The 14,836-nt window shown below is 39.5% G+C and overlaps 1 protein-coding gene across 2 annotated transcripts in view; it reads left to right on the top strand.

The window, feature by feature from the left end:
• LOC126415193 (GATOR complex protein MIOS) overlaps nucleotides 1–14,836 on the top strand; it is a 212,146-nt gene that overhangs the window by 46,690 nt on the left and 150,620 nt on the right. For both annotated transcript variants that reach the window (XM_050083411.1, XM_050083412.1), the window contains 3 exons: nucleotides 260–452; nucleotides 4,356–4,552; nucleotides 4,632–4,816. In XM_050083411.1, coding sequence (XP_049939368.1) covers nucleotides 260–452; nucleotides 4,356–4,552; nucleotides 4,632–4,816 — 575 coding nt within the window. The remainder of the gene's footprint in view (nucleotides 1–259; nucleotides 453–4,355; nucleotides 4,553–4,631; nucleotides 4,817–14,836) is intronic.

Raw genomic sequence — 14,836 nt, 5'->3', positions numbered from 1 at the left:
TATAGCATCAGCAAGTTTTTGCAGCATTGGGTCAGAACAATAATTATTCTCTAGAATATAATATTCTTGTAGACTGTGGGGAAAGTATTATAACCAGACTCATATTTCATATTTAAGGGCAAAGTTTTCACGTGAACACTCCAGATATTAACTAAGTAATTCTTCTCTATTTATATAGTACCAGAGAGAAAGTAGAAACTATTCTTTTGAATATACATTGTGTTGAAATTGTGGCCATATGTGTGCTTCTATCTTGCAGATTCGAACAGAGCAGTGAACGCAACTAACACAAAAGCTGTGTTTGGTGTCTGTATTGATCCACACATGGAGAACCAGTTAGCATCATTTATTGAAAACCAGATATATATTTGGGACCTTAGAAACTTTGAGAAGCCTGTGCTCACACTAAATCAAGGGAAACCTGTCACAAAGATTTTATGGTGTCCTACCAGGTTTGTTGCTCTTGGTGTCTGTAGGACTTACATTGGGCCTTATATTTACTATTCAGCACTAGTGCTTACATCTGAAAATGCTGGCCAAGTAAAGAAGACGGAATACAGCTCTTTGTGCCTGTCTTATCACTAGCAAGTAATTTTTCAGTCAAAACATAGTAAGTGGTACATAGAAATGTTTCTGCCTTGGTAATTGCCTAGATTAGTTACGAGCTCATTTATGACATAGTAGAGACGTGCTGTTTGGTATATCTCTGTCCGAACAGACCTATATAGGCCCAGCAGTACTGACTGACTGTTTTGTCATCCTCTGTCAATGGGTGTCACTGGATGCGGAATGCGGATGTGGAGAGACGTGTTCAGCACACCACTCTCGCGGCTGTTATCAGTTTTTGTGACTGGAGCTGCCACTTCACAAGTAGCTCCATTATTAACATCAAAAGGGCTGTGTGCACCTCATTTGCCAACAGCACACGGCAGACTCAGATGGTCGCCCATCCGAGTGCTAGCCCAGGCCGACAGTGCTTAACTTCAGTGATCTGATGGTGTTGCCATTGTGCCAAGACCGTTAACTTATTCGGTATATGAGAGTATATAATTAATTAAATATTATGGATTCTGAGTATATAATTCTGAGTATATAATTAATTAAATATTATGGATTCTGACCACAATCTCTTGGTTATGAACTGCAGATTGAAACTGAAGAAACTGCAAAAAGGTGGGAATTTAAGGAGATGGGACCTGGATAAATTGAAAGAACGAGAGGTTGTAGAGAGTTTCAGGGAGAGCATAAGGGAACAATTGACAGGAATGGGGGAAAGAAATACAGTAGAAGAAGAATGGGTAGCTCTGAGGGATGAAGTAGTGAAAGCAGCAGACGATCAAGTAGGTAAAAAGGCGAGGGCTAATAGAAATCCTTGGGTAACAGAAAAAATATTGAATTTAATTGATGAAAGGAGAAAATATAAAAATGCAGTAAATGAAGCAGGCAAAAAGGAATACAAACTTCTCAAAAATGAGATCAACAGGAAGTGCAAAATGGCTAAGCAGGCATGGCTAGAGGACAAATGTGAGGATGTAGAGGCTTGTCTCACTAGGGGTAAGATAGATACTGCCTACAGGAAAATTAAAGAGACCTTTGGAGAGAAGAGAACCACTTGTATGAATATCAAGAGCTCAGATGACAACCCAGTTCTAAGCAAAGAAGGGAAGACAGAAAGGTGGAAGGAGTATATAGAGGGTTTATACAAGGGTGATGTACTTGACGACAATATTATGGTAATGGAAGAGGATGTAGATGAAGATGAAATGGGAGATACGATACTGTGTGAAGAGTTTGACAGAGCATTGAAAGACCCGAGTCGAAACAAGGCCCCGGGAGTAGACAACATTCCATTAGAACTACTGACGGCCTTGGGAGAGCCAGTCCTGACAAAACTCTACCATCTGGTGAGCAAGATGTATGAGACAGGTGAAATACCCTCAGACTTCAAGAAGAATATAATAATTCCAATCCCAAAGAAAGCAGGTGTTGACAGATGTGAAAGTTACCGAACTATCAGTTTAATAAGTCACAGCTGCAAAATATTAACGCGAATTCTTTACAGACGAATGGAAAAACTGGTAGAAGCGGACCTCGGGGAAGATCAGTTTGGATTCCGTAGAAATGTTGGAACACGTGAGGCAATACTAACCTTACGACTTATCTTAGAAGAAAGATTAAGAAAAGGCAAACCTACGTTTCTAGCATTTGTAGACTTAGAGAAAGCTTTTGACAATGTTGACTGGAATACTCTCTTTCACATTCTAAAGGTGGCAGGGGTAAAATACAGGGAGCGAAAGGCTATTTACAATTTGTACAGAAACCAGATGGCAGTTATAAGAGTCGAGGGGCATGAAAGGGAAGCAGTGGTTGGGAAAGGAGTGAGACAGGGTTGTAGCCTCTCCCCGATGTTATTCAATCTGTATATTGAGCAAGCAGTAAAGGAAACAAAAGAAAAATTCGGAGTAGGTATTAAAATTCATGGAGAAGAAGTAAAAACTTTGAGGTTCGCCGATGACATTGTAATTCTGTCAGAGACAGCAAAGGACTTGGAAGAGCAGTTGAATGGGATGGACAGTGTCTTGAAAGGAGGATATAAGATGAACATCAACAAAAGCAAAACGAGGATAATGGAATGTAGTCAAATTAAATCGGGGTGATGCTAAGGGAATTGGATTAGGAAATGAGACACTTAAAGTAGTAAAGGAGTTTTGCTATTTAGGGAGTAAAATAACTGATGATGGTCGAAGTAGAGAGGATATAAAATGTAGATTGGCAATGGCAAGGAAATCGTTTCTGAAGAAGAGAAATTTGTTAACGTCAAGTATAGATTTAAGTGTCAGGAAGTTGTTTCTGAAAGTATTTGTATGGAGTGTAGACATGTATGCAAGTGAAACATGGACGATAACTAGTATGGACAAGAAGAGAATAGAAGCTTTCGAAATGTGGTGCTACAGAAGAATGTTGAAGATAAGATGGGTAGATCACGTAACTAATGAGGAGGTATTGAATAGGATTGGGGAGAAGAGAAGTTTGTGGCACAACTTGACTAGAAGAAGAGATCGGTTGGTAGGACATGTTTTGAGGCATCAGGGGATCACAAATTTAGCATTGGAGGGCAGCGTGGAGGGTAAAAATCGTAGAGGGAGACCGAGAGATGAATACACTAAGCAGATTCAGAAGGATGTAGGTTGCAGTAGGTACTGGGAGCTGAAGGGACTTGCACAGGATAGAGTAGCATGGAGAGCTGCATCAAACCAGTCTCAGGACTGAAGACCACAACAACACAACAACAACAAATATTATATTTACTACCAGCATATCATGCCACATATTTTCAAACTGGATCAAAAACACAATTACTCGGTTCCTTTTGTTACAGTTTTATTTGTTTCAAATGGTTCAAATGGCTCTAAGCACTATGGGACTTAACATCTGAGGTCATCAGTCCCCTAGACTTAGAACTAATTAAACCTGTCTAACCTAAGGACATCACACACATCCATGCCTGAGGCGGGATTCGAACCTGCGACCGTAGCAGCAGCACAGTTCCGGACTGAAGTGCCTAAAACCGCTTGTCCACAGTGGCCGGCGTTTCAGATGGTGTGGCTCTGTGGATTATTGTTAAAGTGCCAGAGTATGGATCCAAAGGTCTTGGGTTCAATCCCCAGTCATTCGTAGGGTTTTTATCTGCCTGTTTTCACTTCTGGCAGAGTTGGTTGCTACAAAGAATGTAGAGTTGTGTTGTGGTTCAGAATCCAATTTAACTGTAGGTCCATTGTAACTGGCTGGATAAGTCAGTTCAAGGTCAAGGAAGGCAATGGCATACCACTTTAAACACAACCATGCCTATTAAAGCACTGTATGCTCGAATCATTCTTCAGACTGATGACGACAGCTTTATTTTGTACTACTGTATGTCAAATGATGCATTTTATGTTGTTTATTTGCCTTTCTTGTGGGCCACCTTTTTAATACAATTTAGTTGAGCTCTTGATGTTTCTCTGGAAGAGTCTTGTCGGTTACTGTAGATGATTGTGTTGTGTAGAATGTGAAATTGCTGTTATGCTCATAGAAAGAAGGAGAACTTATTTGCTAACATTTTTCCTGTGTATTATTATTATTATTAACAGCAGCAACTGCTGTCAGTAATAGCACATTCAGCATCACATTGTATGTCCCAAGCAGTCTCACATTTACTCATGATGACATTCACAATGCTGTTCCACTTTGTGGAACTTAAAAATGTCAAAGTAAGTTATTTAAACAGTGTAATTGACTAGTTTTAGTCACTGTTCCTGTACACATATGGTACAGGAGACTTTCACCTATATATACATTTGTGCCATTGTCAACAGACGTAATCTTCTGGGGTCGTTGCTTAGAGATAGTTGCTCCATAAATCTGCATGATATTCGGCACACAGTTGTGGGAACTGATGAAGTAGAACCAACGCTCTTGGAGAGAAGTGTGCAGCCATGTAGTACACACAGCATAACATCATTTTCATGGCATCCTGCTTCCGAGAACAGATTAATTGCTATTGATGCTGTAGGTAAGAAAATTAACTTTGAACACTAGTGTACCATAAATATGTCTATCATTTTGCATATATTAGCATTTTCCTTCTACAGGATCAATCAGGGACTATATTGTATCAGAGAGAATTACAGTGAACTGTTCTCCACGATTTGACCTAGTTTGGATTCATGGTGGAAGATCTTTGAAAAAACTTAATGAAAATTTTGCAGTTTATGGATTATGCGATGATATTTCCACAACAATGAAGAAAAGAGCTATGAATGAATATGGGCTGAAGGTAAGCATTTAAGTGATGGCCCTATCAAATTTAAGTGCATTCACTTTTGGACTGTTCCGTGGATACTTCTCATTCCCAAGTGTCACTTGTCCTTTCTTCTGTCCTGTCTCCATCTCCCTGCCTCCTTTTTCCTTTCACCTACTCCATCAAACCCAACTCCTCACTCCAATTGGGCTGCAGCCGTGCATATTTTTGAGTTGTGAAAAGAGAATGATTAAGTATCAGATTACAAGATTAGTGATGAACTGTATTTTTCTTACTTGTCACTTCTTCTCCCGTGTGTTTTTGCTTTTAGGAAGCTTTAATTGTCAAGTGCTAGTAATAGTGTTCCATAGATTTTGTGTTTGTTTTGAATACAGTCAGAGAGAGTCCCTTTAGTTAGCCATAGTGCCAGTAGTGCTAGTGTTTGTTTTCAATACAGTCCACAGACAGGTAGTGCTATTTTCATTGTTTTCTACAAGAAGCGTCTAGTAACCACAGTTTAGTCAGCTATCAGCTGCCTTTAGTGAATTAGCAGTCTAGTTAAAAGTTGATCAACTCTCTACAGTAAATTCATTTCTGAGAATGGATAGGATGTGTGACTGCTGTGTACGGACGCAGGAGAAGCTGGCCACTGGTCACGAACAGCTGAACGTGTTGATGGCCATGGTCAGCCGTCTACAGGCTGCTGCCTCGGAGTGTAGCAGCAGTGGGGATTCTGGTGCGTCGCATGGTACACCCCAGGTGTTACATGCTTCACCCACTGTCCCTGCTGTTGAGACATCTTCGCGGGTACCGGGCGCGGTTGGGCCACCCTCTCCGCAAGGGGAGTGGCGGGTTCAGCGGCGTTCGCGGCGGCGCATGAGGCGGAGGGTCAATGTGGAGGCTGACCGTGTGGCGTCGCCTGCTCTGCCTGTGAGTGGACATGTGGCCGCTCCTTCAGCAAGGTCCGAGCAGGCACACGGGGGGAGGTGTTTATTAGTTATTGGGAGCTCCAACATTAGGCGGCTGATGGAGCCCCTTAGGAAAATAGCAGAAAGCTCGGGGAAGAAGGCCAGTGTTCACTCTGTCTGCTTGCTCTCCTCATCCGAGATATGGAGGAAGCCCTGCCGGCGGCGATAGCACTGAGTGCACCTTACTGCAAATTGTTGCTCATGTCGGCACTAATGACTCCTGCCGTCTGGGTTCAGAGGTCATCCTCAGTTCGTACAGGCGGTTGGCAGAGTTGGTGAAGGCAGAAAGCCTCGCTCGCGGGGTGGAATCTGAGCTAACTATTTGTAGTATCGTTCCCAGAACCGATCGCTGTCCTCTGGTTTGGAGCCAAGTAGAAGGCTTAAACCAGAGGCTCAGACGATTCTGCGGAGATCTGGGGTGTAAATTTCTCGACCTCCGCTATCGGGTGGAGAAATGTAGGGTCCCCCTGAATAGGTCAGGCGTACACTACACGCAGGAAGTGGCTACAAGGGTAGCGGAGTACATGTGGAGCGCACATGTGGGTTTTTTAGGTTAGAGAATTCCCTCCCTAGGCCCGACAAGATGCCTCCTGAGACGCGGCAAGGTAGGAGTAGGCAAAATGCAACAGGGAATAACAATATTAATGTGCTAATAGTAAACTGCAGGAGCATCTATAGAAAGGTCCCAGAACTGTTCTCATTAATAAACAGTCACAATGCCCACATAGTACTAGGGACAGCAAGTTGGCTGAAACCAGACGTAAACGGTAATGAAATCGTAAACTCAGATTGGAATGTATACCGCAGAGACAGGCTGGACAGTGAAGGGGGAGGCGTGTTTATAGTGATAAGAAGTGCAATAGTATCGAAGGAAATTGACGGAGATCCGAAATGTGAAATAATTTGGGTGAAGGTCACGGTTAAAGCAGGCTCAGACGTGGTAATTGGATGTCTCTATAGGCCCCCTGGCTCAGCAGCTGCCGTGGCTGAGCATCTGAAGGATAATTTGGAAAATATTTCGAGTAGATTTCCCCACCATGTAATAGTTCTGGGTGGAGATTTTAAATTGCTGGATATAGGCTGGGAGACTCAAAGGTTCATAACGGGTGGCAGGGACAAAGAATCCAGTGAAGTGCTTTATCCAAAAACTACCTTGAGCAGTTAAACAGAGAACTGACTCGTGGCGATAACATATTAGACCTTCTGGTGACAAACAGACAGGGACTATTTGAAACAGTTAATGCAGAACAGGGAATCAGCAATCATAAAGCGGTTACTGCATCGATGATTTCAGCCGTAAATAGAAATATTAAAAAAGGTAGGAAGATTTTTCTGTTTAGCAAAAGTGACAAAAAGCAGATTTCAGAGTACCTGACGGCTCAACACAAAAGTTTTGTCTCAAGTACAGATAGTGTTGAGGATCAGTGGACAAAGTTCAAAACCATCGTACAATATGCGTTGGATGAGTATGTGCCAAGCAAGATCGTAAGAGATGGAAAAGAGCCTCCTTGGTACAACAACCGAGTTAGAAAACTGCTATGGAAGCAAAGGGAACTTCACAGCAAACATAAACATAGCCAAAGCCTTGCAGACAAACAAAAATTATGGGAAGCGAAATGTAGTGTGAGGAGGGCTATGCGAGAGGCGTTCAATGAATTCGAAAGTAAAGTTCTATGTACTGACTTGGCAGAAAATCCTAAGAAATTTTGGTCTTATGTCAAAGCGGTAGGTGGATCAAAACAAAATGTCCAGACACTCTGTGACCAAAATGGTACTGAAACGGCGGATGACAGACTAAAGGCCAAAATACTAAATGTCTTTTTCCAAAGCTGTTTCACAGAGGAAGACTGCACTGTAGTTCTTTCTCTAGATTGTCGCACACGTGACAAAATGGTAGATATCGAAATAGACGACAGAGGGATAGAGAAACAATTAAAATCACTCAAAAGAGGAAAGGCCGCTGGACCTGATGGGATACCAGTTCGATTTTACACAGAGTACGCGAAGGAACTTGCCCCCCTTCTTGCAGCGGTGTACCGTAGTTCTATAGAAGAGTGTAGCGTTCCAAAGGATTGGAAAAGGGCACAGGTCAGTCCAGTTTTCAAGAAGGGACGTCGAACAGATGTGCAGAACTATAGACCTATATCTCTAACGTCGATCAGTTGTAGAATTTTGGAACACGTATTATGTTTGAGTATAATGACTTTTCTGGAGACTAGAAATCTACTCTGTAGGAATCAGCATGGGTTTCGAAAAAGACGGTCGTGTGAAACCCAGCTCACGCTATTCGTCCACGAGACTCAGAGGGCCATAGACACTGGTTCACAGGTAGATGCCGTGTTTCTTGACTTCCGCAAGCCGTTCGAGACAGTTCCCCACAGTCGTTTAATCAACAAAGTAAGAGCACATGGACTATCAGACCAATTGTGTGATTGGATTGAAGAGTTCCTAGATAACAGAATGCAGCACGTCATTCTCAATGGAGAGAAGTCTTCCGAAGTAAGAGTGATTTCAGGTGTGCCGCAGGGGAGTGTTGTAGGACCATTGCTATTCACAATATACATAAATGACCTTGTGGATGACATCGGAAGTTCACTGAGGCTTTTTGCGGATGGTGCTGCGGTATATCGAGAGGTTGTAACAATGGAAAATTGTACTGAAATGCAGGAGGATCTGCAGCGAATTGACGCATGGTGCAGGGAATGGCAATTGAATCTCAATGCAGACAAGTGTAATGTGCTGCGAATACATAGAAAGAAAGATCCCTTATCATTTAGCTACAATATAGTAGGTCAGCAACTGGGCCCAGTTAAAGCCATAAATTATCTGGGAGTACGCATTAGGAGTGATTTAAAATGGAATGATCATATAAAGCTGATCGTCGGTAAAGCAGATGCCAGACTGAGATTCATTGGAAGAATCCTAAGGAAATGCAATCCGAAAACAAAGGAAGTAGGTTACAGTACGCTTGTTCGCCCGCTGCTTGAATACTGCTCAGCAGTGTGGGATCTGTACCAAATATTGTTGATAGAAGAGATAGAGAAGATCCAACAGAGAGAAGCACGTTTCGTTACAGGATCATTTAGTAATCGCAAAAGCGTTACGGAGATGATAGATAAACTCCAGTGGAAGACTCTGCAGGCGAGACGCTCAGTAGCTCGGTACGGGCTTTTGTTGAAGTTTCGAGAACATACCTTCACTGAAGAGTCAAGCAGTATATTGCTCCCTCCTACGTATATCTTGCAAAGAGACCATGAGGATAAAATCAGAGAGATTAGAGCCCACACAGAGACATACTGACAATCTTTCTTTCCACGAACGATACGAGACTGGAATAGAAGTGAGAACCGATAGAGGTACTCAAGGTACCCTCCGCCACACACCATCAGGTGGCTTGCTGAGTATGGATGTAGATGTAGATGAATAATTTGAGCACATCACATCATTTAACTATTTAGGGGCAATATTGAGAAGAGATCTGGAAGTGAGGATCAGGTAAAATCAGTGTTAAGGAAGCTTTAGATTTGTTGGAAGATTTATGGGAAGGGTTGTAAAGAAAATTGCATACAAGATACTAGTTTCTAGAATATTGTTCCAGTGTATGGAGGGCTTATCAGGTAGATATGACAACAGACTGTGACGATACAGAATTTTTGCAAAATTAAACTTGGGATTTTTCCCTTAAAAGCCAAAGGTGTGAAGTTTTCTGTACCCTCTTCATCTGTAAATGAATAAACATGGTGGTAGTTAATTTTATGTGGGAGGTTGCACTTTCTAAATAATAGGCAGGTGGATATTTTTACATATGATATTATGTGTTGCTGTAAATATTTGTTTGTATTATTTGCGTGAGGTATTCTTTGGCGGTTGAAGTTCGCCAACAGATACCTTTACGTCACAGGTAGTACTGCATGGAGCTTCCAACACTTTGTGGACTGCTTAGGGGAATGTTGGAGTTGGCAATGTCAGGAGTCATCAATGAGGATGTTATTCGACAATGGATGTATGAATTCTTTTGTAAAATATTTGTAGATTGTTTTAGTGTGAATGAAATCTATACTCATTTCAGACCTATGTATCCATCTAGTAATAAATGTGAATTGTTATCTGTAATAGTGGACGTTCATTTCAGGACTAGAGATTGGAGAAGAATTAATAAGTGATATATTTAGAAGGAAACCTATGCCAGTATTTTCATGGTAGGCACCCACGTATCTTCTCCTGTGTGTGAAATATGAATCTGCCATGAAGAATTTTGATTCGAAGAGTAACAGAGTAGACGAGACATGTTGAGAAGAATTAGGCATTTAAAAGAGAAGAAACAATTTATTGAAGAATACTACATTTATGATTTTTGTTACACGAGATTGAAGAATTTTCACTGCTTTCATGTTAAATTTGTGTTATGAAGTAATGGTTGCACACGACATCATCACCTATGTGAGCACTGTCATACAGTTAACAAGGCTAGGCAACTACTTGAAATAAAAGTAACAAAATGATTTGAATACTAAATAGAAATGGAGATTGGGTTTTATATTTCATTGCTGAAGTGATTTAAGACATTATTTTGATGTGATCTATAAGTACAGCGGTTAAGTGATGTGAATTAAATCTGCGTAATATTTACACTACTGTACAGAAGAGGTGATGTTTACTGAAAATGATAATAATTGTTTATTTAATGCATCAAAATGGTATTAAGTGCTACATATGTGAACTGGGTACAATTTTATAATATTGATTATTAATTGCAAATAAGAATTGAAAGTAAGTTTTTCTTGCTGGCCGGGGTGGCCGAGCGGTTCTAGGCGCTAAATTCTGGAACTGCGCGACCACTACGGTCGCAGGTTCGAATCCTGCCCCGGGCATGGATGTGTGTGATGTCGTTAGGTTAGTTAGGTTTAAGTAGTTCTAAGTTCTAGGGGAGTGATGACCTCAGAAGTTAAGTCCCATAGTGCTCAGAGCCATTTGAACCATTTTAAGTTTTTCTTGATAACGTTAATAAGCAGCCCATTGTGAAAAAAATCAAGATGAAGAAAAATGCACTGTTACACATCATCTAACAACATTTGGCAACTAACAGAAAGTAAAAAGGAGAGTTTTCATACATAGAAATAAATTTAAATTTAAATTGTCCTTCAGTGAAAGTAAATCAAAGGTTGCTTGTAGATAAACAAATGTAAGAAATTCCAGGATGGAATAAAGGTAATGTTATGAAAAGGAGAGATTGTTACTCACCATACAGAGGAGATGTTTAGTCACAGACTGCCACAAAAAAAACAGCTATACATTTAAGCTTTCAGCCAAAGGCTTCCTTCTAAAGTAGAAAACACATGTACACATGACCACTGTCTCTGGCTACTGGGGCCGCACTGCGAGCATCTGTGCAGAGACAGTGGAGGGAGGGAGAGAGAGAGAGAGAGAGAAAGAGAGAGAGAGAGAGAGAGAGAGAGAGAGTGTGTGTGTGTGTGTGTGTGTGTGTGTGTTTTCTCATCTCCTCTACGTTTAGTAGCAATCTACCTTTTCTATAATGTTATTGTAAACAGATGAAGAAGATTCACATACTATAAAATTTTATTGGAAGTAAGCTCAGTCTGCAAGAAGATTAGTTCAAGAAGGCAATGACATTCTACACAGTAGGTGTGCTCTATCAATGTAACAGTGATTGCCAGCATGAATTTTGCAATCAGCGGATTTTACACGATATGTACAGGTGGCGTGGTCAGCAATCAACACACAGCATCTGTGAGCTATGGGTCATGCAGATGACAACCAGCAACAGTACCTAGGGGTGGACAACAACTGCAGACATTGGACAGGCACTGTCAACGCTTCGTGTACCAACTTTGAGTTTCCTCTATCAAAACTCTTAGGATGTTCAGTTCATTTAAGAAACAATTTACTGTGCAGTGGTTTCTTAATTGCAATTGATCTTGTCAGTCAATTTGCTGAACTGGTTAGATGAATATGAAGTTATAAAGATGATTTATAACCAAAACCTTGCTCAGGAAATTTAGTTAATCATTGGATGCTATACGAAAAGTACTATTAGTGCTATTGTAGTTAATTCACAATACCAATCCTGTCACTTTTTGAATTAAAATTGTTTAGAACTTAACAAAATGGCTCTTTGGAAAGAGTTGTTCATTTTAAATCAACCAACAGAAGTGAATGAAAAAATTACTGAAATAGATGAAAAGTTTTCTGAATTATATAAAAGATTTTTGTGAATAGATAACATATTTCCTCCAATAGGTGACTAGTTTTCCCAAATAGATAACACATTGAGACAAATTTTCAGTTACATCAAAGAATGGACAAATTGGAAAGGAGATTAGAATTGGGCATTTCAAGAGGTCTATGATTCTGATGATAATTTAGATTTAGTGGAAGAAAAGGTAGAAAATGATGTTAAATATGCAGATAATATTAGTCCAGTTCATTCTTTTCTAGTAAATGGAGAACAAACAGTAGAAACTGAAAGTATTTATAGATTTACATGCTAGTGTGATTTCCTGTGATAGTGGTGAAACTGCTCATAATGACACTTTGATAGGTGAAACCATTATCTTAATACTGTTAAGTTATTAGATTCAGTTGCTATTGACAAATTGCTATGTTCAGTTATTGGTGAGGACTTAATCCCTTCTGTTACTACTGAGAATTTACCAGCCCCTTTAAGTACTGAGATTTTATCATCATCAGTTACTATTGAGAACTTACTACCTCCTGTTACTACAGAAAAGCTGCTATCTTTTAATACTTAAAGTTGCTAATGTTGAAATACTGACTTCAGTTGGTATTGAGAAGTTGCTACTGAAAATTTACTGCCTGCTGCTGTTAATGAGATGTTGCTGCTGTAAAACTCATGGTTGGAGCCTCATCATGTAGCTTTAAGGACAACAGACCCAGTGTACATTGTTCAAATATTAATACTTACTTCAGTATCAATTGTGTCAGACATGAGATAAGTAAGCAGTGAAGTGGTTCCTTCTTGTCTTGTCTAGTTGTACTAGGTAGTAAGTCTTGTAGTTTATTTCTTGAGATTTTCGTGGTTCTTTTTGCTGTAGTAGTGTTGCCAGGAGCAGCGATCTTGATGCATTGCTTTGATAGAAAAGATGTTATTTTTTTACTTTGTAACGATGACGCTATTTTGTAAATATTTACTCTGGTCTTATTTAGACATTGACAAGATATAGGATCTGGCCCCAGGCAACACAGTTCATTGTTACATGTTGTTTTAATAGTTTTTAATATGCACTGCATGTGATGCTTTACTAATGCTCTGTTTATTCACGCGCCATATAATGGACTGCACTGTTTATTTAAAATGGCCTGCATTAATATTCATTGAAATAATTTTTTGTGTTAAACTTTGTAGTCTTTACTAGTATGCACACCCAGAGATATGATGTAATTAATTATCAGAAAAGTTCCAGCTAGCTCACATAAAATTTCACCAGAGACTGTATTATCTACATTGTATTAAACTGTAAAGTTAACGTACGACTGTCACTGTTAAGTAATATCTTCGTGGTTTGTAGAAGACTGTTCACACCAAAAACTTCTTATAAAAAAACTTTTTACACTCTCACAGCCTGTTTAGTTGAAAGTCACTTCTTAATGAATTCTCATTTAATAAACAGGTAGTTAATATTTCTCTCTTCATAGTTTCAACTTTGAGTAGTAATTATTTTGTAGGATGAAATTGGGGCAAACTTCATGCAGGGATATCTTTGATTAAAGAACATACACTGTTTAAAATAAACTTTGTTGTACTTTCAGTACACAGCGTAGATAAATAAAACTTTTACTGCAGTCTCAATTAAAATACCAGAAATCAAATCGATAACCATATATTAGCAACAAGAGTGAGCAACACGTGCAGCAAGCGAGAAAAAGAAGTCAGCTAACAAGTCACGCAGTAGCTTATGTAGACTGAAACAATCTACTACATGACATTCTTTTACTTTGTACTCATATAGACTACTTTGTATTTAAATAATATGGAACTTAAATATTTCAATTTATTAAAAAAAAAAAAAAAAAAGGGGGGGGGGGCAGATTAAAATACATTGCTTACAAAAGATGTGAGTGTGGCTTCAGCTGTTAGAGGATTTATGTTTTGGACACAAAAAGTATCTGCTCACATGAAAAAAGTTACTACTTTAAGATTGTATTTACTATTGTGCAGCAAAGAGAGAGAATGTGTAGTAGGTGTGATAAAGAGAGAGTAGTTGCTACAGGTGTATATAATATTTTTTGTTTAATAATACCAGATGCTCTTGTAATTTTGTGTCTGTGGACTACGTAGACCCCACATCACATAGCTCCACTACCTTGTGGCTGGGGAGAATGCCAATCATTCCCACATACATAGTGGTGGGAATTATTACATGACGTGGCACACCAGTACTGACAACAGATATTACTCAGTATGATGTGGAAATACTGGTAAAACATATTATAGAGTGTTACAATGAGAAAGGTTTACCAGGTAACCAGTGTACTATTCTCAGCTTTTTATACTGAAGTATCTCCAGGATCTTCAAACTATGGTTGATCACTTAGGAGCAAAAATTTGGCATTGATGATGATTCAAGAGGATATTATGAGATTTTTACATAGTTAACTAAATATTTTTATTTAGCTGTCGGGGATTGCTATAAAAAGTGAAAAGCTGACTGGGTAATCACAGTGTAAAGAATGTTGATGCTAACTTGCTGCAAGTGAAATGGAAGTGTTTTCTGAGGACTTTTTGACCTTAGGTAGAGGGCAGCATCTGTTAAGGTGAAAATAGATTTTAAAATGTGAAGACTTGTGAAGAGTAGTAGCTTGGTGGTGAATATTTTTATGCTGCTACATGGGGGTACAAATTTTCTGTTTGACATTAGCTCAGGTAGAAGAGTCAATCAGAAAGGTAATGTTAGTAGTTGAAATGCTGAGGGAAACAGAACATCCTCTAAAAGTCTTCCACTATGAGAAACATGCTATAGTTCAGATAGTGGTGTCAGTCCCCAAACTAGTTTATAGATTAAGAATAATATTATAAATTAATGATTGTGTCATTTCAAGGTGACATTAC

This window comes from Schistocerca serialis, chromosome 1, assembly GCF_023864345.2.
Source record: "Schistocerca serialis cubense isolate TAMUIC-IGC-003099 chromosome 1, iqSchSeri2.2, whole genome shotgun sequence".
NCBI classification, from domain to species: domain Eukaryota; kingdom Metazoa; phylum Arthropoda; class Insecta; order Orthoptera; family Acrididae; genus Schistocerca; species Schistocerca serialis.
The sequence above is the reverse complement of the archived record's forward strand: the minus strand, read 5'-3'. Positions and strand labels throughout refer to the sequence as shown.